General features: G+C 43.2%; 2 protein-coding genes across 4 annotated transcripts in view; one reads left to right on the top strand and one right to left on the bottom strand.

Annotated features, from left to right (window-relative positions):
* Positions 1-118: 118 nt before the first annotated feature.
* The window catches only part of kiaa0930 (KIAA0930 ortholog), a 48,659-nt gene continuing 24,533 nt past the window's right edge, over positions 119-24,244 (bottom strand). For all 3 annotated transcript variants that reach the window (XM_031309354.2, XM_031309353.2, XM_031309352.2), the window contains 10 exons: positions 17,718-17,822; positions 14,957-15,034; positions 13,938-14,039; positions 9,940-10,080; positions 8,047-8,235; positions 4,171-4,330; positions 2,818-2,973; positions 1,836-1,948; positions 1,286-1,305; positions 119-1,045 (listed from right to left, as the gene is read on the bottom strand). In XM_031309354.2, coding sequence (XP_031165214.1) covers positions 1,908-1,948; positions 2,818-2,973; positions 4,171-4,330; positions 8,047-8,235; positions 9,940-10,080; positions 13,938-14,039; positions 14,957-15,034; positions 17,718-17,822 — 972 coding nt within the window. In that variant the 3' untranslated portion in view covers positions 119-1,045; positions 1,286-1,305; positions 1,836-1,907. The remainder of the gene's footprint in view (positions 1,046-1,285; positions 1,306-1,835; positions 1,949-2,817; positions 2,974-4,170; positions 4,331-8,046; positions 8,236-9,939; positions 10,081-13,937; positions 14,040-14,956; positions 15,035-17,717; positions 17,823-24,244) is intronic.
* Positions 1,058-1,862, top strand: LOC116056962. Its single transcript, XM_031309364.1, has 2 exons — positions 1,058-1,459; positions 1,494-1,862. The coding sequence occupies exons 1-2, from the start codon at positions 1,130-1,132 to the stop codon at positions 1,860-1,862; spliced, it is 699 nt and encodes a 232-aa protein (XP_031165224.1). The 5' UTR covers positions 1,058-1,129.

The raw sequence follows: 24,244 nt of genomic DNA, 5'->3' as shown, positions 1-24,244 counted from the left end.
CGTTATATATGTTAACTAACAAACTGTATGTTTATCTATTATTTATTATTTTAAGTCAAATATAAGTTTGAAAATGTGTTGGAATTTAATGATAAAAAAAGTGAAAATATTTCAAGAGTAAAGTCAGAATTTTATTCAGATTTTTGTGAATTATTTTAGGGCAATAAATTCTCATTTTTTTTAAATATAAGTTAATTTTTTTATTTTTATTTAAATAGTTATAATTGTCACATTCAACATACTTGTTGCTGTGAACTCAAAACGTCACCTTCACTCACTCACTATTTGACAATTAATTAGTTAATTAAGCAAAAAGAAATGAATTATGCTGCTGAATATATAAACAAAGTAAAAGTACCAAATAGTTGCTGGTTACAGGTTCTCAGGTGTGCTTCTTACTGTTATTTCAGCACTTTTGGGACATTTTTCTGGCAGAATAACCGACAAAGTCAAAGTCGGGATGAACATTAGTTGTTTTTTCATATTTTTTAGCTTTCAGAGACCAATTGAGAGAAATATCTGTCAATTAATCGATGAACATGAGTGTTAATTAAGCAACTAGTTGTGTTGTAAACGTGTCGTAATAAAGATGAAGAGATGATTGGACTCCGCTGGTTATAGGACCGAAGCCGTCTACAAAACACTTTAAATGACTCCGACTCCCAGAATCCCTCTGGCTTCCAGTTGTCGTAGAGATATATATAAAAACAAAAAGGGAAAGCCACGGCGAGTGGAACAGAAACAGACCGTGTGGTTAAAAGCAGAACCTTTAGTCGAGGCGTCTCAGTGAGTAAAGCAGCAGGATATTTACAGGAAAACACACATTCCTCACTTCCTGGTCAGAGTTCAGCCAATACCTTTTCACGCTGAGGTCACGTGTCCGCAGAGACGACCTCGGACGCAGCAGGAACTGAAAAGAAGAAGAAGAGGCACTTCCTGAATGGCTGGTTGGTTTGTTTGTCGTTGTGTCCTCTGACTTGTCTCAGGGGGGTGGGGGGAAGCAGATGTTTGGTTGTTGGTGGCTCAGTGTGGACACCAGGGGGGTGGCCGCTGTGGACACTGAATGGACACCGGTTGGTCGTCGCTGTGGCCTTAGCGTGGACACCAGGTGGTCATCGCTGTGGCCCCAATGTGGACACCAGGTGGTCGCCGCTGTGGCTCCAACATGGACACCGGTTGGTCATCGCTGTGGCCCCAACGTGGACACCGGTTGGTCATCGCTGTGGCCTCAGCATGGACACCAGGTGGTCGTCGCTGTGGCCTTAGTGTGGACACCGATTGGTCATCGCTGTGGCCCCAGCGTGGACACCGGTTGGTCGTCGCTGTGGCCTCAGCGTGGACACCGGTTGGTCATCGCTGTGGCCTCAGCGTGAACACCAGGTGGTCGCCGCTGTGGCTCCAACATGGACACCAGTTGGTCATCGCTGTGGCCCCAACGTGGCCTCAGCGTGAACACCAGGTGGTCATCGCTGTGGCCTCAGCGTGGACACCAGGTGGTCATCGCTGTGGCCTCAGCGTGGACACCAGGTGGTCATCGCTGTGGCCTCAGCGTGGACACCGGTTGGTCATCGCTGTGGCCTCAGCGTGGACACCGGTTGGTCATCGCTGTGGCCTCAGCGTGGCCTCAGCGTGGACACCAGGTGGTCATCGCTGTGGCCTCAGCGTGGACACCGGTTGGTCATCGCTGTGGCCTCAGCGTGGCCTCAGCGTGGACACCAGGTGGTCATCGCTGTGGCCTCAGCGTGGACACCGGTTGGTCATCGCTGTGGCCTCAGCGTGGCCTCAGCGTGGACACCAGGTGGTCATCGCTGTGGCCTCAGTGTGGACACCGGTTGGTCACCGCTGTGGTCTCTGTGGCCTGATGCAGGAGGCACTTGGTAGTGATGCTCTGAGGGGGTCCAGCTCTGCTATGTCATCAGGATGGGCTTCTGCCTCACCTCCAGGATGTCTGACAACAACACACAAACAAACGTCAGAGTGCCACTGGTTGATGAACTCAAACTGTAACTGACTGACTGACTGAGTGAGTAGCTGTGAGGTAGTCTGGATCAACGGAAGTACATTTCCAGGAGAATAGACCTTTTTCACGGCAGACATGTTGACATGTCATAGTAGGTAAATCACAGGTGTATTAAAGCATTAATGATGGCTGTGTTCCACTTAGGAGAGGTCCTGGTGTTGTTCATGCTGACTCACTGAAATATCTCACTGGGACACTTGATGGAACTGAGCCATCGTTAAGGTCATCAATCTCAGCTGTGCTTTTCCTACTATGACAAGTCAACATGTCTGCTGTGAAAAAGGTCCATTGCGTGATCTCTCTCTCTGGCTCTCTCTGTCTCTCTCCTTCAGAAAACAACAAACTTCGAGCTAGCTAAGCTACACGCTGAAAATGTCAAGTTTAGAAGAACGTGGATGATGCAGCAAGGCAGGTCTGCTCGGTTCTTTCGGGGAATGATTGTAAAGATTTACTAAGAATATGATTAGGTCATTTCCTCTGTAACTGGGAGGTTTTGGGACTGATTGGTGGGATTACTGTGGACGAAGTACACACGGAGATACACTGGTAAGAGCCAATGAGGTTTAACCATGTATCAGCTAATTTAAATAGCTCACGGTACTGTGTTGTGTCAACAGTTAACTTCATTTAATATTGGATGTGGAGTATTCTTTAGCGGGGTGCAAATGCACCACCAAAACCAGTTCCTTCCTGAGACTATTTAGCAGAGCAGGCGTCGCTGCGTCTGGAGCTTAGCGCCGCCCAAGACGACTGTGATTGGTTTAAAGACATGACAACAGTGTATGTTGACCTCTGACCTGTGGTGATGCGGTGCAGCGGCAGGGTGACGTAGGTCAGGTGGGAGTAGAGCAGGAAGTAGTCTTCGGTCCGGTTGAGTTTGAGCCAGGAGCCGACCAATGAGCGCTGGGTCCCCGACAGAGAGCGAGAGCGCAGGTTGGAGGTGGTGTGAAGATCTGAAACAGGTTCATCATATTATTATTATTAATAACAATTTGATAATCTGGATGGATATATATATATATATATATATATATATAGAGAGAGAGATAGAGAGAGAGAGAGAGATAGAGAGATAGAGAGATAGAGATAGAGAGAGAGATATAGAGAGAGAGAGAGAGAGAGAGATAGAGATATAGAGAGAGAGAGATAGAGAGAGAGATATAGAGAGAGAGAGATATAGAGATATAGAGAGAGAGAGAGAGAGAGAGATAGAGATATAGAGAGAGAGAGATAGAGAGAGAGATATAGAGAGAGAGAGATATAGAGATATAGAGAGAGAGAAAGACAGAGAGAGAGAGATATAGAGAGAGAGATATAGAGAGAGAGAGAGAGAGAGAGAGAGAGAGAAAGACAGAGAGAGAGAGAGGGACAGAGAAAGACAGAGAGAGAGAGAGAGAGATAGATATATAGAGAGAGAGAGAGAGAGAGAGAGAGAGAGAGAAAGACAGAGAGAGAGAGAGGGACAGAGAAAGACAGAGAGAGAGAGAGAGATAGATATATAGAGAGAGAGAGAGAGAGAAAGACAGAGAGAGAGAGAGGGACAGAGAAAGACAGAGAGAGAGAGAGAGGGACAGAGAGAGAGAGAGAGAGATAGATATATAGAGAGAGAGAGAAAGAGAGAGAGAGGGACAGAGAGAGAGGGAGAGGGAGAGAGAGACAAAGAGAAAGACAGAGAGAGGGACAGAGAGAGAGAGTTTTTAAATATAAATATTTAGTAAATATACTGTATGTTTCAGTCTAGTGTACTACTACTACTACTACATGTTTCAGCATGTCTACCCTTTGCACTATTGTAACTTGTTTCTGTTACATATGTTAAAAGATCTCTTTATTAACAGTAAACATATTGTTTTGTATTCATGGTTTTAATGTCATGACATATTTATCCCGTCCCGTCGCCTTTCCTCTTCTGTATTTTTCCTCATATTAAATGACTTTTCTGCATTCATTCTTTCTGTGCAGTAAAGTCAAAATAAATGGTCAAACATGGGTTGTTGTCTCTGCTTTATGTCTACATATTAAACCAAATATTTCATATAACAAAGCTGCAGATAACTTAATGACTTTAAAAGTAAAAGTAAAAGTCCCGCCAGTGTTGGACTTCTCCTGCAGGAAGAACCAGTGTGACCACTTTGTGTTCCAGTTCCTACCTTCGTCTTCTTCCTCCCTGAAGAATTCCTCGCTGTCGTTGGCCGAGTGAGACTTCTTCATTTCTGCGTTTCGGTTTCGGGGCACTTTACGTCTCAGAGACGGAGAGAAGAAGGACGGACGGTTCCTCTCTGGGGTCGGAGGTGTGCTGAAGGACGTCACCTGGAGGAAGACTTGGAGCTTAGGTTGGAGGGTAACTTTGGTATTTCTCAAGCTGGACCCTATTTTTCTCCATGTTTTTGTGTCTGAGTGACTGATGGGAACAACAATCTTTGACATTGGTCCAGTATTAATTGAGAAACAAGCTGCAATGTAACGTTAAACAGTCAGTTAGCGTCCACTAAAAGTTCTGTTGTTGCCGCTGACAGACTCAGATTATTATCATAAGTGTCTGACAACATTATGGAAAGGATCCCTACAGAGATAGACCTTTTAGTTAAAGAGTAAGATCCTTTTAGTTTAACATTAAACAGCCCCGAAATCACCATCACCGAAATACACCAGACTCCATGTAAATAATCAGGACTTTTATCATCGTAAAACACACTTAATTCAAAGTGGACAGAAACAAAATAAAACTATCAAAAGCCGTCTTGGTTCATCTTTCCACTGTTCCAACAATCACCACTCTGGTTTGGTTGAAATAAACCCTTAATTCACCCATTTACATGTGGAAATATGCTGGCTCTATACACGCTAAAAGTCCTGATTATTTACATGGAGTCTGGTGGAAATATGCTGGCTCTATACACGCTAAAAGTCCTGATTATTTACCTGGAGTCTGGTGGAAATATGCTGGCTCTGTACACGCTAAAAGTCCTGATTATTTACATGGAGTCTGGTGGAAATATGCTGGCTCTATACACGCTAAAAGTCCTGATTATTTACATGGAGTCTGGTGGAAATATGCTGGCTCTATACACGCTAAAAGTCCTGATTATTTACCTGGAGTCTGGTGGAAATATGCTGGCTCTGTACACGCTAAAAGTCCTGATTATTTACATGGAGTCTGGTGGAAATATGCTGGCTCTATACACGCTAAAAGTCCTGATTATTTACATGGAGTCTGGTGGAAATATGCTGGCTGTATACACGCTAAAAGTCCTGATTATTTACCTGGAGTCTGGTGGAAATATGCTGGCTCTGTACACGCTAAAAGTCCTGATTATTTACATGGAGTCTGGTGTAGTTTGGTGATGGTGATTTCGGGGCTGTTTCATGTTAAACTAAAAGGATCTTCCTCTTTAACTAAAAGGTCTATCTCTGTAGGGATCCATTCATAATGTTGTCAGACACTTAGAATAATAATCTGAGTCTGTCAGCGGCAACAACACAACTTTTAGTGGACGCTGACTGATGCTGAACATTAGTCCTGTGGGGTTACACCGAAATTACTCTTTAAGTAGGTTTTTAAATGCAGTGCTTTCATTTAATTTATTCAGATTCTTTTATCAATAACAAGATGAAATCCCCGTCAGCAGATTCTGCGTTCTGGTAAATATATAGCTTTTGTTTTCTGTGCGAGAATATAAATAAATCAACGTGTAATTTCATCGTGAGCCCTGGGAATCCATCAGACGACTGTGGCACACATCTGGAGGACAGACTGCTGAATGATGCATAATCCATCCAGTGGCATTAATTATTGATCACGACCTGATTACATGTCTGTGTACGGAGCTCGTTGAAGCTGCCAAGCTGACGATTTCTGGTTTTTCTTGCCTGGCCGCAGACAAACAAGGAAGTGAAGCCGACGAACGGGAAGTTTGGAGATCTAAAGGTTACTTTCCACCACTGTATGCAGCGCTGGAAGAAGTATTCAGATCCTTTACTGCAGTAAAAGTACTAATACTATACTGTAAAAATACTCTGTTACAAGTTAAAGTCCTGCAGTGAAAATGTTCCTTCAGTAAAAGTGTGTAAGTCTCGTCAGAAAAATGTAGTTAAAGTATTAAAAGAAAAGAAGAATCCTCATGTTTTAGAAAGAGAAAACTATCCAGTCAATCAACTTATCTTCTTTCTTTCTTTCTTTCTTTCTTTCTTTCTTTCTTTCTTTCTCTCTCTTTCTCTCTTTTCTCTCCAACCAGTTGTGTGTGTAATGGTCTGATCATCTCAGCGTGACTTGTAGTCGTTATATTGTCGGCTAGTTTACTTTAGAATCAAACATCAGATTTATAAACTACATGTGTTTAGTGAGCAGTAATCTAAATGTGTGAAGTAACTAGTAACTAAAGTAACTAGTAACTAAAGCTGTAACAGATGAATGTAGTGGAGTAACTAAAGTAACTAGTAACTAAAGCTGTAACACGAATGTAGCGGAGTAACTAAAGTAACTAGTAACTAAAGTAACTAGTAACTAAAGCTGGAACAGATTAATGTAGTGGAGTAACTAAAGTAACTAGTAACTAAAGCTGTAACAGATGAATGTAGAGGAGTAACTAAAGTAACTAGTAACTAAAGCTGTAACAGACGAATGTAGAGGAGTAACTAAAGTAACTAGTAACTAAAGCTGTAACAGATGAATGTAGAGGAGTAACTAAAGTAACTAGTAACTAAAGCTGTAACAGATGAATGTAGAGGAGTAACTAAAGTAACTAGAAACTAAAGTAACTAGTAACTAAAGCTGTAACACGAATGTAGCGGAGTAACTAAAGTAACTAGTAACTAAAGCTGTAACAGATGAATGTAGTGGAGTAACTAAAGTAACTAGTAACTAAAGCTGGAACAGATGAATGTAGTGGAGTAACTAAAGTAACTAGTAACTAAAGCTGTAACAGACGAATGTAGTGGAGTAACTAAAGTAACTAGTAACTAAAGTCCAATATTTCTCTCTGAAATGTAGTGGAGTAACTAAAGTAACTAGTAACTAAAGTCCAATATTTCTCTCTGAAATGTAGTGGAGTAGAAGTAGAAAGTAGCATGAAGTGCCCTAGAGAGTGGTCAGATTACTGAGCTAGTATACACCACACACATAGAAAGTGTCTCTGCTTGGTTTGGCTGTTTAAGCTGCAAACTCAAGAACAAGCTTAACAGGATGGTGTCAATGGCCAGCAAAATAGTGGGGAAACCCCCAAAACACCTGACCCAAATATACACTGACAGAATGAGGAAGAAAGCTAGGAAAATCACTGCAGACAGTCACACCCTCTTTCCAGCCGGTTTGAGCTGCTGAAGTCTGGGAGGCGTTCAGAGTGCCTCTGGCAAAAAGTGTTTTTAAAAAATCCTTTATTCCAAATGCCATCAGTATCCTCAACCAAACCAAGTGACAACATCAAATTGAGCTGCTATTTTAATGAATTTAAGCATATTTATTCTGTTTTATCCTGACATTATTATTATTTTTTATACTCAACTGTCACGTCTGAGATGTTGTCTGTCTGTATATCTGTCTTGTATGTCTGGTGAGCCAAAGAAAAATGTCCACCCTGGTAGACAATAAAGATGTATTCTATTCTATTCTAGTCTATGAAAAGTAAAGTACAAGTACCTCAACATTTGGACTGAAGTACAGTACTGTAGTAAATGTACTTAGGTCTTTTTAACAGTTTTACATTTTTACTCCCCAACTTGCACATTAAGTTTATCTATATCTATTGAAACAGTTGTACATTTTATTTCCAAATTGTATATATTTTAAATATTGCTCGTGTAGTATTCTATTATTATTTCATGTATATTGTTTCCTATTATTTAATGTTTACTCTGTATGTGTGCTGTGTGTCTGATATTTTGCTGCTGCAACACCATTATTTCCCATTTTTTTGGGATCAATAAAAATCTGTCTGTCTGTCTGTCTGTCTGTCTGTCTGTCTGTCTGTCTGTCTATTCTACCACTGGCTGTATGTGTGTGTGTGTGTGTGTGTGTTTGTTTTCCTCACCCTCTCGTGCACGGGGGACTCCTGGTCCTCCTCGGTGCCGCAGGGCGACGTGTCTCCTGTCGGCACCCTGCTGACGGCCATCTCAGCGTGACCTTTGCCCTGCGGACCCTTCATCCTCACAAATTCCATGTTTTTGTATTTGTAGAAGCCGAAAGACATCCGCTGGGCCATCTTAGCAGCAACGCTCACCTGCAGCACACACACCTTAAGAGTTTAGTTCATTCACACATTGTTAAAAAAAACAATAAGGCTTAATACAAAGTAAAACTTTCTGCAAGAAAGATTAGAAGCCAGAGCATGTGAGCGGAGTGGAGCGGGGAGCGAGCGGGGAGCGGGGAGCGGGGAGCGAGCGGGCGGATCTTAGACAGAGCGCAGAGCGGGATTTTTAAAAGGACGGAGCGTCGCTCTATTTCCCGCTCCAATTTCGCTCCGCTCACACCACGAGTCTGAAGCATGCTCATGTAGCATTTTTTAAAATGATTTACATGGACTATGAACCGCTGGGTAAAGGAGAACGCGAAGGGATGCAACACTTCGCCAGGGCAGCTCAACCGGGCTACACACCCCCATGCTACAACACCGTACGGGACACGCTCATGCCACATGCCCTGGAAGAGATGGAAGCCAAACTGCGAGACCTACTGCAAAATGGTGATGGGCTCGTTCTGTCAGCGGACATTTGGAAGGCTGTGGTCTAAGCTAAAAGTGATAAATATGTAAATTTTTTCCTTTTTTGGAGCGAGCGGGGGGCGATTTGAGTGGAGCGCGAAGCAAACTGCGTTGAGCGCTGAGCGATAATGAGCGGAGCGGCCTGATGGAGCTTTGAGCGGGGGAGCGGAGGGGTGAACAGTTGCGTGAGCGATGAGCTGAGATTCTCACCGCTCCACTCCGCTCATATGCTCCGTTAGAAGCCAAAAAAAGGTATATAAAGACACCACCCCTCTAAGGCCATGTTCACACCGCAAGTCTTAATGCTTAATTCAGATTTTTTGCTCAGATCTGATTTTTTGTTTGGCTGTTCTCATTACCTTTTAAAATGTGGCCTATATCAGATTCCAGTGTGAACTGTTTGCGGTTTCGAACTGACCCCCATGCCACATATGGAAGTGGTCTAAATCTGATTAGAAGAAATCAGATCTGGGCAAGATTTGAGTGTTCACACACTACTTCTGAAGAAGTCTGACCTGGTCAAAATCAGATTTGGGCCACTTTTGCCTGCAGTGTGAATGTAGCCACTGTTACATTAGTTACACTAAGCAGCAGTGAAAATGATTTTTAAAAAAGGAAACAAAATAGTAGGGATGCACCGAAATGAAAATGTTAGCAGATAGGATATTGATATTAACATTGCTGATATGGATGATAATTTAATTGCTGATGTCGATATAATCTGTATAAAATAAGTTTCTATGATAATCATATTTTGTACATACTGAAAAACATTGAATTTAAAAAAATGTAATGTGTCATAGTTGACATCGATTAATTGATTAGTTGTCAACTATTAAATTAATCGCCAACTATTTTGATAATCGATTAATCGTTTGAGTCATTTTTTTATTAAAAATAATAAGATTTCTCTGATTCCAGCTTGTTAAATGTGAATATCTTCTAGTTTCTTCTCTCCTCTGTGACAGTAAACTGAATATCTTTTGAGTTTTGGACAGAACAAGACATTTGAGGACGTCCTCTTAGTCTTTGGGAAACTCTGACCCACATTTTTCACCATGTTTTGACATTTTTATAGATCAAACAACTAATCGATTAATCGAGAAAATAATCGACAGATTAATCGACTATGAAAATAATCGTTAGTTGCAGCCCTAAACCATTGTGTCATTGTGAGCACGTTAGCATGCCGGCGTTAGCATTTAGCTCCCAGCAGCGTCTCACCCGGTTGTCGTAGACCTTCTTCAGCGCCTCGTAGCGGATCGAGCCCTGGAAGATGACGCCCTGGAAGGTGTTGCTCTTGTCGCTCGCCACCAGCTCCACACACACCATCTCCCCCTCGCCCACCGTCATGTCACTGAACACCTACACACACAATTACACAACAACATTATTTTATTTTACCTGCAAAGATCTGCATTCATTCTTTCACCCAACAGCCTCAATGTTCTCAGAAACACAATCTTTGGGAGTTCCAAAATCCTAGGGGTTTCAATTTTAAATCAAAAATCTCTCTCCCACTCCACCTACTGGCGCAAGTCCAAAGAAAAAAACAACAGACACAATGTAGCTTAGCGGCTGGTAGCATGTAGCTAAAGACACAGGGTAACGTTAGCTTATCGGCTGGTAGCATGCAGCTAAAGACACAGCGTAACGTTAGCTTATCGGCTGGTAGCATGCAGCTAAAGACACAGGGTAACGTTAGCTTATCGGCTGGTAGCATGCAGATAAAGACACAGGGTAACGTTAGCTTATCGGCTGGTAGCATGCAGCTAAAGACACAGGGTAACGTTAGCTTATCGGCTGGTAGCATGCAGCTAAAGACATAGGGTAACGTTAGCTCTGCGGCTGGTAGCATGCAGCTAAAGGCACAGGGTAAAGTTAGCTTAGCAGCTGGTAGCATGCAGCTAAAGACACAGGGTAACGATAGCTTGGCGGCTGGTAGCATGCAGCTAAAGACACAGGGTAACATTAGCTTATCAGCTGGTAGCATGGAGCTAAAGACACAGGGTAACGTTAGCTTATCAGCTGGTAGCATGCAGCTAAAGACACAGGGTAACGTTAGCTCTGCGGCTGGTAGCATGCAGCTAAAGACACAGGGTAACGTTAGCTTATCAGCTGGTAGCGTGGAGCTAAAGACACAGGGTAACGTTAGCTTGGCGGCTGGTAGCATGCAGCTAAAGACACAGGGTAACATTAGCTTATCAGCTGGTAGCGTGGAGCTAAAGACACAGGGTAACGTTAGCTTATCAGCTGGTAGCATGCAGCTAAAGACACAGGGTAACGATAGCTTGGCGGCTGGTAGCATGCAGCTAAGGACACAGGGTAACGTTAGCTTGGCGGCTGGTAGCATGCAATGTTATCGGACTGAATGGATCAAATTCTGACAGTGAAACGAGCCATTATGACGCTCAAAAAAATGTATCCACTGATTTACAAACTTCTTTCTTCATGTAAGTCGGTGGGAAAATTTCTTTTTAGGCGTAGTTCCACCGTTTAGCCACTATGTTCAATTTTTGGCTTCAAAGCCTGCCTCACTTCCTTGGGGCCTGACTGTGACGGGACTCCATGATGCATTCAATTGCACCTTGTAAACTCTGAAAAACTCAGTTGCGAAGTACCCTTCTGCCAGCGATAAAAAGACCTTTTGGCCTTCAGAATAAAGGCAGTAAAAGTGTTAGATAATGAAATTAAGATAATGTAATGTGTTTTATTTCACACACCGAGTGTCAGACTTTGTTCCTCTACTAGAGGCTTCATTGCTGAAAACAAGAAATGTTTAAAATCGAAAGTCAAATTGATTCGTGGATTTGGAGAATAGTTAGCCTGGTCCTCGTACATTTCATTGGTCCAGAGAGTCTGGCCTCTCTCCATTGACAAGTGTTAACTTCCTTGAAGGCGGGTACTCTGTTGAAGTTTAAAACTATTGGATCTGCCCAGAGCCACTCTGGATCTGCCATAACCAAACGTTTGGTCATGACGTCGGCTTAGCGTCGCTAGCGTTAGCCTTAGCCAACTCCTTCACCACTAACGGAGCGAGCTGGAAAATCAAACTGTTCCCGAACCCCGTGGGGAGGAGGGCCACAACATCACGGCCACCAACACAACTCAGCAAAGATTGTTCTTGCTCGGGCTTTAACTTCTGGATATTCGGCAGCATTGCCACAACGGACCGAATGGCTTTCTAGTGCAGGACCTCAACGTCATTGTTCTCAGCCACTCCCTCTGTTCACTGATTGGACCGGTAAATATTTGACCGGAGAAAACCTAACAATATACCCCAAACCCAGACGGAGTACTGAAGGGAAATGAAAATTGAGCGGAAGTAAGTAGGAGGGCGGAGCCAGGCTAGAGAATAGTGACACCCCAAAATACAAAATCCCTCATCTTTCTATGCTTGTGAGGACTTTTGGCTTTAGAAACACAGACACACAAAGAGAGTTAGCTGTTAGCAGTTTAGCTGAGAACACAGTCAGCAATTCTTTCTTGCTAATAAATTACGCTCAATGATTTCCTCCCAGGAGACAAATCTGTGTGCTCTGGTGTTTCTCTCTCCGGGTGACCTATAAAAGCAGGTGTTACTGGTTTTTAAATGGAGTGAAAATGCATTGAGTCACACTTCATTACTCCGGCAGCATCGACTAGGTCTCTGGACACTATCAGCTGCTAAATGAAAAATAGGCTTCATTACTGTAGAATAAAACCTCTCTCAGCATTTATACACACAACTACTTTTAAGAAAATAAAAGAATGCAATTATTTGGGAGGATTTCACTCACCCGAATATTTAAAAGCTTGCTTAAAGCAGTGATGCTAGATGGAGCCAGTTACCTCCAGGATCTGTGCTAAGCTAGGCTAGATGGAGCTGGTTACCTCCAGGATCTGTGCTAAGCTAGGCTAGATGGAGCCAGTTACCTCCAGGATCTGTGCTAAGCTAGGCTAGATGGAGCTGGTTACCTCCAGGATCTGTGCTAAGCTAGGCTAGATGGAGCTGGTTACCTCCAGGATCTGTGCTAAGCTAGGCTAGATGGAGCCAGTTACCTCCAGGATCTGTGCTAAGCTAGGCTAGATGGAGCCAGTTAACTCCAGGATCTGTGCTAAGCTAGGCTAGATGGAGCCAGTTACCTCCAGGATCTGTGCTAAGCTAGGCTAGATGGAGCCAGTTACCTCCAGGATCTGTGCTAAGCTAGGCTAGATGGAGCCGGTTACCTCCAGGATCTGTGCAAAGCTAGGCTAGATGGAGCCGGTTACCTCCAGGATCTGTGCTAAGCTAGGCTAGATGGAGCCGGTTACCTCCAGGATCTGTGTTAAGCTAGGCTAGATGGAGCCGGTTACCTCCAGGATCTGTGCTAAGCTAGGCTAGATGGAGCCGGTTACCTCCAGGATCTGTGCTAAGCTAGGTTAGCGGTGGGGGCGTCAGACAGAGTTTCAACACGCACGGAGACGAGAAGGGTATGTATGGACTTGTCTAACTCTGGGGGTTACGGTGAATAAGCTAAAGTCCCAATAAGTCGCCGTGTTCCTTTAAAAGATTTTCGTCAGATTTTGAGAGGCTTAGTCACGTCATCCCGCTCCCCATTTCCGGGTGAGTCCCGACTGCCCTGTCTCTGACTGAACATGTCAGGTCGGCCAAAATGAAGGCCGACGGCTCCTCCAACGGACGACGGCACGGAACACACCGACCAGACTCAAGTCACCGACCTCTCCAGACTGTCCGACGGCCGATTATCGGTTATTATTGGTGTGTAGCTGCCTTAAGATAATGGACTTAAGATAATGTAATATGTTTTATTTCACACACCGAGTGTCAGGCTTTGTTCCTCTACTTCCTCTCTCTGTGTGTTTGTCGCGTATTTGAATTTTTTTGTCACTTTTGTCGCCCTAGTGTTGCCGTTCTACTTTCTACTGTGTTTTTATTTCTATTTTCGACCGATTCTTGCCTTCCTTCCTTCTTTCTACCGTCTTTTTCCAAGTTTTATTGCCTTTTCCATCATCATCTAAATGTTTTCCAGGTACAAGGCTGTTGTTTAGTAAATCTATCGCTGTCTTCTTCCTCTTTATAGAGACTTTTTTTTCTACCAAAACGTATTCACGCTGGTTAAGGGGGTACATGGCTTAAAAAACACTGTTCAAAAGGGGGAACATTATTGAAAAAAGTTTGAGAACCACTTCTGTAGATGGAAAAACGCCATTAGTGGGGTCAGACTTTATCGCCAGGTTACCTCCTCGAAGTTGTCGATCATGAAGAAGATGTTGGGGTAGCTCATCTTGGACTCCTCTCCTTTGCTGTCCATGGCGTGTTTGCTGGGAGATGCAAACACTTCCTGCGAAAACATCCCAGACCGAGTGGATGAAGAAGATCATTACAGCCAGGGTCAGATTTGTTAAAAAAAAAAAAAAAGCAAAGAGGGGGATGTATTTCAATCAAGCACAACAAAACAAAACTTGTAAGAATGAAATCCTCTTGTCAATATCACAGCTATAGAGCCACTTGGTCATATGCCAAAACACTTAAATATGCACTTCAATATTCAATGGAAAATAATCTCAAAATGCAAAAGCACAACATGGTGTCCACATAAAACACAGCGCTTTTAAACCGGAGAGCGGGGTGTGGGTACACGATCTGTGCTGCCTGCACGATCCGGCATTCGCATGATGATAATCCTGTTTTATGACGATTTACGACACTGCACAATCTGTGCTATACCATAGCAATGAATCGCAAAGGGGAGTGTGGAGGAAACTGAAGGTTTGCAGTGACAGAAAGACTCAGACTTCATTCCACATGGAACCAAAATGGTGTATGTTGATGTAACATGTAACAACTCCGTCATTATTTTGGATTGGCAACCACGTAAACGCCTCGTAATGCATAGCGTCAACTACATTTAAAAATATCACGACATCCCCTACACTACATGTCACAAAAATAACAATGTCGCCAAGGTGTAGTACACGGACGTCCATATGTGGTTTTGGATCAGTGACAATAAGTACTTAATTTAAACATCTTTATAAAACAGACCCGCCGTGAACTGCATAATGAATAACATCAAATGTGTCCTACAAAAATATGCCGCCAGTTGTGCCGCCTGGCCGAAGTAGCATTGATCACTTTGAGGGGGGCAGTTACATTTTGTCCCCATCGCACCCTGATTACAGCATCAATGACCTCCGATAGAGACCTGAGTCGAGCTTCTTGTGGAGCAGCTCTGATGTGTGTGAAGTGGTTTCATACCTGACATTTCTTCTTGTGGATGTGGATGTCTCCTGCGTCTGAGCGTGTGCAGACTGCACACGTTACCACGTAGTCCAACTGCAAGATAGATATAGGAGTTATTGTGGGCATCAAATGTCACACTTTCATTTTAAAATACCGTAACTTTCTTACTTTTCTGTCTTGTTTTGTGCTTTGTCTTTAAACCCTACTTGCATAATGAACACTGACTGCACACTTATTCTATCGTTGTCAGGTCTGTTAAATGGTAACTTCGGTATTTTTCAACCTGGACCCTTTCCCCCACCCCCATGTTTTTGTGTGTCTAAGTGACTGATGGGAACAACAATCTCTGAAATTGGTCCAGTATTAAGCAAGAGAAACAAGCTGTCAGTCAGCGTCCACCAAAAGTTCTGTTGTTGCCGCTGACAGACTCAGATTATTATAAGTGTCTGACAACATTATGGGATGGATCCCTACAGAGATAGACCTTTTAGTTAAAGAGTAAGATCCTTTTAGTTTAACATGAAACAGCCCTGAAATCACCATCACCAAACTACACCAGACTCCATGTAAATAATCAGTACTTTTAGCGTGTATAGAGCCAGCATATTACCACCAGACTCCATGTAAATAATCACTACTTTTAGCATGTATAGAGCCAGCATATCTCCACATGTAAATGGGTGAATTAAGGGTTTATTTCAACCAAACCAGAGTGGTGATTGTTGGAACAGTGGAAAGATGAACCAAGACGGCTTTTGGTAGTTTTATTTAGTTTCTGTCCACTTTGAATGAAGTGTGTTTTACGATGATAAAAGTCCTGATTATTTACATGGAGTCTGGTGGAAATATGCTGGCTCTATACACGCTAAAAGTCCTGATTATTTACATGGAGTCTGGTGTAGTTTGGTGATGGTGATTTTGTGGCTGTTTCATGTTAAACTAAAAGGATCTTACTCTTTAACTAAAAGGTCTATCTCTGTAGGGATCCTTTCCATAATGTTGTCAGACACTTAGAATAATAATCTGAGTCTGTCAGCGGCAACAACAGAACTTTTAGCGGACGCTGACTGAGCTGAACATCTGTCCTGTAGGGTTACGTTGCAGCACGGCTGCCGGTTACAGCGTTCTCGCTCAATACTGGATTGGTTGAAAATTACCGAAGTTACCCGTTAATGTTACACTGTTATGCACTTATATAAGAAACTGTAGGTAAAATGTTTTTGTAGCCAAGAAAACATAGTATTTTTGAACTGCCACGTTGTCGCCATTTCTGTTTTTTTTCACCCAAGATAACTCCTTTATAATAATGTGCTGTATATGAAAATTGAATGTGCATTATCGATGTGATGTTGTCCTCTCTATCACTGCTTTGTCAAAGGTTTAAATTTAAACAAAAGCGCAATAAAAAGTCATTAAGAATGTGTAGTAAAAAGTAGTACATACTGTAGTTATCTATCTGTGAACACACTGTATGTGTTCGTCATAGTTTGCCAAAATAAGACAGAAAAAGGCCTAATTAGTACATTTAACCCAATCACACCAAAATCCTAACACACGTTTCTGCGTTGCGAGCCGTTTAACCTAAAGATAATGATAACATGGTCACTTTTGTTCTTCACAAATACCTGGGAATGTGTTATGGATATTTAAAATTCCAGTTTTTTGTCCGTGACAATGTATCGTAAACACAAATGGTTGTATTTCCGTCCTCACGTACCACATGCTTCCTTCCTGCCTACATTTAACTTACAGCCAGAATTCAGTCTGTAAATATATATAACATCTATCAAATAAGGTGTTGAATTCTGTATATTATGTGAGATATAACAACACATCATCTGCATACAAAAATATTCAATGTTTATCACCAAGTTTTATCCAGCAGTAGTGGCAGTAAAAACTGTCCTGTTAGTAGTGTCCTGAGGAGTGTCCCGGGACAGTCAGACACTGTCCTGTGACTCCCATGATAGTCACAGGACAGTGTCTGACTGTCCCGGGACAGTGTCTGGGAGTCACAGGACACAGTCCCTCCAGAAAAATGCAATTATGCGACCGCATAATTCAAAGCATAATCAGCCAAAGTCTGCATATTTATGCGGGGGGCCGCATTTTTTCAAATACGCCGCACTTTTGCCGCATAAATTGCAGATTTCCGCACAAAATATTTGGGGCTTGCATGATTTCATAATCCCCGCATTTTCGTTGCAAAAAAGTCCCATATATCTTAGCAGAAAGTTGAAAAATGTTGCGTTTACTTCACACAAGAGCAGCCATTTCCCCGTTACCATGGGAACGTTATGAAGTGACGTAATTACGCAACGTGAACATCATCGAAAAGCTGCAAACCCCGCGATGAAGCCACGATGAAGCCACGATGGAACCGCAAGTTTTTTTTGCAAGTTCCCGCAATTTCATCGCATAAAATTGCATAAATATCCCGCATATTCCATCGCATTTTTTTAAGAAAACGTGCTGCATAATAAAGGATTTTTGCCGCAACAATCACAAAAAAACTCTGCATTTTTCTGGAAGGACTGAGGACAGTGTCTGACTGTCCCAAGACAGTCATGGGAGTCACAGGACAGTGTCTGACTCCTCAGGACACTACTAACAGGACAGGACAGTTTTTGCTGCCACTGCTTCTCGTTTTATATCCGTAATATTTGCAAAGGCACACACGCGTTTCAATATTGACCTAAATAATTGGGATTATGATTTTTTTTTTTGTCATAATCGAGCAACCCTAGTTAAAGCTGTGGTGTTGGGTGTTGTTGACCTTCTGCAGGATGAGGTTCAGGTAGACGCTCTCCTCCCAGTCGATGTCGGGGTCGCCGAGGCCCGGCAGCTTCTTGGAGTCTCTCCGGTAAACCTCCACCTCCACCTGAAAACACAGCCGACACACTTCATCAACACAAACCAGGGATGCACCGAATCCAGGGTTCAGCTTCAGATTCGGCTGAATATTGGGCTTTTTGACGGGGTTGGGTTTCTGCCGAACCTTAGAATTTTTTTCCCACTGAACCGAACCCTACGCTTGCACTCCGCGCGCTACGCTGGTCGCCGTAATGACGGCGCCGTTGATTACGGGAAGGTGTTTACGTAGGTGGAGCGTTCAATGCAGTAGGCTGTGAGAAAGTGAAAATGGAACTGGTGAGCAGAAAAAGTGTAGTTTGGCAGTACTTTCAGTCAAAAGAAGGCCATTCAAGTCCAGCTACATGTTCAATTTACAATGCTGATTAGTCTGGTGGTGGCGAGGACCCTAAACTATACACAACATCACCGCTGTTACAACATCTGGTATGAAACATCTGGAAGAATACGAGTTGTGATGAAGGAATCTACAGACAGCAGCCAAAATGCAGCAACTTCAGGTACGGCAAAGGAAGGACAGTCACTGTTTACTTCATTAATGAGTTTACTGAGTTCATGGACTGAGGATGGGACGAGGATTCAGTATTTGGTATTCGGCAGAATCTTAACCTTTGGATTCGGTATTTGGCCGAACCCCAAAAATCTGGATTCGGTGCATCCCTAACACAAACACTGACTATGTTTACATGCACATAACATTCCGGTTTTTGCCCTTATTCCGAAAAAGACGATATTCCGACTAAGCTGTTTACATGGATAATGAAAGACAATATTCCGCTAATATTTCTTTCTTTTGATTCCGGTTCTTATCGATTCTCAAAACCGATTCTTTGAGGGGTGAAGTTGAAGTGGGTCAATGCTTGTTTCACAGATAAGAGGAACACGTGTGCACAATGTGAGCAAAGCTGAGGGAAGAGAAACCATCTACAATGGCCACAAAGATGCTTCCTTTTTAGGAAAGAAATACCATTTTTTTCTGCTTATTTGTACAATATAGAAGCTGGAATCAGAGAATTATTTTTTCTTTAAAAAAATGACTCAAACCGATTAATAGATTAGCGAAATATTTGGCGTTTAGTTTGATAGTTGACAATTAATCGCGTCATCTTTGCAGCTCCAAAAACAAAGATATTTTCTTCAATTCTTGTTGAACCTGTACATGTTTCTGTTACATGCAGCTACAGATACTACTACAGATACTACTACAGATACTATGCAGCTGGAAGGATGTGACACCGTTTAAACTGCAGTGAACGTTATCTTGCAGCAGGAAACTAAAAAGTGGATTTTTTTGGGTTGAAACAACAGAAATCAGTAAAAAAACCAAAAAAAAACAGTTATGTGAATATTACGTACAGCCTGAATGTCTGGTATCTTTTGCTGTTATTTGAGACAGTTTCCTCCATGAACGAGGTACTTCCCCATCGCCTTCCCAGAGCGTAACCGTGGCAACCATTCCTACGGTCTACATGGCGTGTGAGTGATATGAAACCTGGCGCGTGGAGACCTCGCCTCTCCCTGCAGACGGCTGACATCAACCTTTAAATCATCAGTCTGTTTACAAAGAGACGAGATGACTTATTACAGATACTACTACATATACTACAGATACTACAGATACTACTACTGATACTACATATACTACAGATACTAGTATAGATATTACAGATACTACTACAGATACTCTCCCTGCAGACGGCTGACATCAACCTTTAAATCATCAGTCTGTTTACAAAGAGACGAAATGACTTATTACAGATACTACTACATATACTACAGATACTACTACTGATACTACAGATACTACTACTGATAGCACAGATACTATTACTGATACTACATATACTACAGATACTAGTATAGATATTACAGATACTACTAGCCCGCAACAATCACAAAAAAACTAAAAAAAAAAACATTTTTCTGGAAGGACTGTTTAACTGTCTCTGGAGCGAGAGGCAGCGGCCAGTGACCAGCGGCCAGTGACCAGCGGCCAGCGACCAGCGGCCAGCGACCAGCGACCAGCGGCCAGCGACCAGCGACCAGTGACCAGCGGCCAGCGACCAGCGACCAGCGGCCAGTGACCAGCGGCCGGCGACCAGCGACCAGCGACCAGCGGTCAGAGGAGGGTCTGCTTCAGCCTCCTCTGCCCGCTGCCTCTCGCTCTCAAGCAGCGGCTGAAGGGCTGCGAGGCTCAGGATATTGGTAGTGCTCCCGTGGGTGCTGTGCTGTGGCTTATCACGGTCGACTGTGCCGGTCATCATCAGACAAACATGCAACTCCACCTCCTAGTCTTTCCAGACGAGCTTTTGTAGTTCGCTTCGACATGGAGAGGAGAGAAGTAGAAGGAAGGTTCTACCAAAGCCTGTCTACGGAAAGCCGTTCCACTCCCTATTCAGCCCCATTGTACCGAATTTGGTTGCAGTTCCACCAGAGTTCCACTGGGGGTGATCACGGTCCAGTGCAAAATGAACGGGAGTCTATGGAGCTAGACGGCTAAATTTGTCTCTTTCGCCTGATTGTCGGTGAGAAATCTCAGATTTGATTGTAGTTTCTGCAAGTTCAACATGGATTATAGGTCGAAAGTTGAATGAACGAGTACTTATGTCCTTTCGATTTCTTACAGGTTGAGTCATTGTTGCCCATAACACGCTAGCATTCTGCTAATGAATGCTGATTGGTCAGTGAAGGACTGATTACGATCGGAGATCCCGCTTGACGGCATCCGAAGCAGAACCAGAATGTCAGAGTCAATATTTCGGCGTGGTCTTTAAAACATTAGCATACCTAGCATGTGTATTAACAGGAAGAGTCTAACCTGTCAGCTGTGTTGTCGATGCCTTGAGAGAGAAAAGGAAGTTACTCAGAGCTCGCCGTAAAGCAGTATCTCTGGCTGTATGTGTGTGTGACGTCATTGACATTTTAAAAGGCTTTTTAGAACAAAAAAGCCACTTTAAAAAAATCTAACACCCAGCAGTGTGTATTTTCTTAGCCTCCCCTTTCGAATGCAACATTCAAATTACTAGACAAAAAATTATATCCTGAGAAAAGTGGATTTTGAGGGGTATAGCTCCATAGAGGCCCATTCATTCTACACTGGCCTGTGAGCGCCCCCTATATGGAACTCTGGTGGAACTGCAACCAGTTCAGAAGCCGGAAGTAACGAGAGAGTGGAACTTCTTCCCTTATTAGGAATTCTTTGGTTCTACGTAGGCGCGCGGCCTTGGTGGTGTTGTGTGGCAGTGCCTCCTAGCCGCCTGGCGTGCATACTACATCGAATTTCACACACTTTTGCGTCACCATATGCACGCAGATTTCCCCCCCAAAACTCTCGTCTAAACGCGGAATAAAAAGTGAGAACGCAACGCCACTTTTGTGTTTTCTCTTCAGATCGTTTCCGTCTAAACATAGCCTCAGTTTCACGTGTTTCCCCCGTTTCTGTGCGTACCCGTTGGTCAGACTGTCCGTGGAGGACCGCACATTTTCCCGTCAAGTTTCCTTTTTATAAATCCCAAATATTGTGTAGAGAGCGGCGTGGGCGTACGTCTTCTTTTGTGCGTGTGCCACGTTTATAAATGAGGCCCCTGGACACAGAACAATGATGTGCAACCATGGCAACCGAGGACGGCGGGGGATGTAGGACAAACTACAAAAGACAGCCGGAGAGTCCAGACCAGTGAAATTGAATTATCAGGAGAACAGGGAGGAGAGACCAGAGCATCAGTTATACTAGGGCTGCACTATGTCGTTTTTTTATATATTAATTTTTATATAGTGACTTTTAGAGGCTCTTTTGTATTTATTTATTCATCTGCTTTGCACTTTTGCTGATGTTTTATGCACTGGAAGGACTGCTTTCAATTTCGCTGTACATGTACAATGACAATAAAGGCAATTGGTAATAGTTTGCAGTGTTTTCCCTCGGTTTGTAGAAGACTTAGGTGCACGTATTTGGCCGAGGTTTAGGTGTCCTTCCTCAAGAAAATGTTAGGTTTTTTTAATTTAAAAAAAAAAGCAATTTCCCCCAGACATTTTGTGTCTCTTTGTAGTCATGTGTGTGCCTCGTTTTGGCCATTTGTGTTTCCTTTGGAGTTGTTTTGGGTCTCAGATACTACAAATACTACTACTACACACACACACACACACACACACACACACACACACACACACACACACACACACACACACTGTGTGAGTATGCACAGAAATATTCTGATTTATAAACGTCCTACGCCAGATTCGGGTCTATGTGGTCATTTGGCGTCTCTTTGTAGTCGGTTTGCGTCTCTTTGTGGTAGTTTTGAGTCTCTTTTTCACATCATTTTGGACCGTTATCACCATATCTGTGTCTAAAACATTGGAAAAGCTAGAGCATATCATAAATAAATAACACTCAAAAAGCTTAAAGACAAAACTTAAAGCTAAAGAAGTCTAACTACAATCATTAGATCTGAAAAAAGTCTTTTAGTTACATTCATTTGACTTCGGTAATTCTCCAAAACAGCTTAGGTGCTGCACCTAAACCTTACAGTGAAAGGGAGAATCCAGCATTGTGATGAATATGTATGTACATTTGTTTATTTTACCCTCCTAGTCTCTCTCTTTTTTAATTTCTTCTTTATAGTCTCTTTTAATAACTTTTAATAAGTTATTTCCTTTTATCTTCAGATTATAACTGTCTGTACTGACTTTTAAGGATGCACCGAATCCAGATTTTGGGGGTTGGGCCGAATACCGAATCCACTGGTTAAACTTCTGCCGAATCCGAAACTGAATACCAAATCCGTTGTCTGGTTAACAGCAGTTTTTAGCTGTGACTGTCCTTCCTTTGCCGTACCTGAAGTTGCTGCATTCTGGCTGCTGTCTGTAGATTCCTTCATCACAACTCGTATTCTTCCAGATGTTTGATACCAGATGTTGTAACAGCGGTGATGTTGTGTATAGTTTAGGGTCCTCGCCACCACCAGACTAATCAGCATTGCAGATTGAACTTGTAGCTGGACTTGAATGGCCTTCTTTTGACTGAAAGTACTGCCAAACTACACTTTTTCTGTTCACCAGTTCCATTTTCACTTTCTCACAGCCTGCTGCATTGAACGCTCCACCTACGTAAACACCTTCCCGTAATCAACGGCGCCGTCATTACGTCGACCAGCGCGTAGTGCGTAGTGCAAGCGTAGGGTTCGGTGGGAAAAAATTCTAAGGTTCGGCAGAAACCGGAACCCGTCAAAAAGCCCAATATTCAGCCGAATCTGAAGCTGAATCCTGGATTCGGTGCATCCCTGAAAGAGAAGTAAAGTGACGGTCAACAAGGACGAAGCTGATCATTTCTAACAGTATCTGAGGATCTGAACAGTGTCCTCTCTCTCCTGATATTCATCTCAACATGAGATCAATAACGTCTCCGTCATCAGATTAAAGCCTCGGCAGACACGGACAGTTGTGAAGATGCATATTTTATATAAATCCCATTGATCGTTTCCTCTACAGACCTCGGGGTCAATCTGTCTCTAAAGACAGACTGAGACTTTAGTTTTGCTGCCTATCAATAGAGCTCAACAGTGTGGTACCGGAAGTTAAAAAAAAAAACGTTTGTCTTCTCCGTTAGGATTCAGATTATCAGCCATAAAGTTTAAACTATCCGAAGTAGACTGACCCCGAGCTTTGTCCGTAAGAAATCAACCTTGAATACGCGGTCCACATCTCCAGCGGAGCTGTAAAGGGGAACTACGCCAGGTTTTTTTTTTTTTTTTTGCTTAATTTACCTTTAAGTCATTGGAATGGTTATATGACTTTTTTTCGAGTTGAATGGTGGTCGTCTTGCTCCCCCCTAGCTCCTGCAACTTTCAGCGTCAAGAAGTATGGCGTGATATCAGGTCTCGCCATGTAACAAATTGCTTCACAGCACTGCACACATACGCCCATTCAGGAACCGGATAACAAGGTAGAGATGGAGTTTTTCACACTATCGTCATGGCTGAGCCGGCAAAAAAGAAGCAGAAAGCTAGGAAAGCATTGTTGGAGGAACAGAGAAAGAGGAAACGGCAGACTGACTGAGAGAGGAGTCAGACACGAGGAAACATAGGAGCTGTAGGGGGGGGGGCTCTGTAGAGAAACCTGTAGGGGGGGGTTCTATAGAGAAACATGTAGGGAGGGGGGGCTCTATAGAGAAACCTGTAGGGGGGGGGGTCTATGGAGAAACATGTAGGGGGGGGGCTCTATGGAGAAACATGTAGGGGGGGGGCTCTATGGAGAAACCTGTAGGGGCTCTATAGAGAAACCTGTAGGGGGGGGGGCTCTATGGAGAAACCTGTAGGGGGGGCTCTATAGAGAAACCTGTAGGGGGGGGGGCTCTATGGAGAAACCTGTAGGGGGGGCTCTATAGAGAAACCTGTAGGGGGGGGGGCTCTATGGAGAAACCTGTAGCTCTAT

The sequence above is a fragment of the Sander lucioperca genome, chromosome 20, assembly GCF_008315115.2.
Source record: "Sander lucioperca isolate FBNREF2018 chromosome 20, SLUC_FBN_1.2, whole genome shotgun sequence".
NCBI classification, from domain to species: Eukaryota; Metazoa; Chordata; class Actinopteri; order Perciformes; family Percidae; genus Sander; species Sander lucioperca.
Note: the sequence above shows the minus strand (reverse complement) of the source record. Positions and strands in the feature narration are given on the sequence as shown.

Coding starts and splice junctions, on each gene's coding strand:
- LOC116056962 (XM_031309364.1), top strand. CDS start 1,130: ATGTGGACACCAGGTGGTCGCCGCTGTGGCTCCAACATGGACACCGGT. Junction 1,460..1,493: donor GGCCTCAGCGTGAACACCAG/GTGGTCATCGCT, acceptor CGTGGACACCAG/GTGGTCATCGCTGTGGCCTC.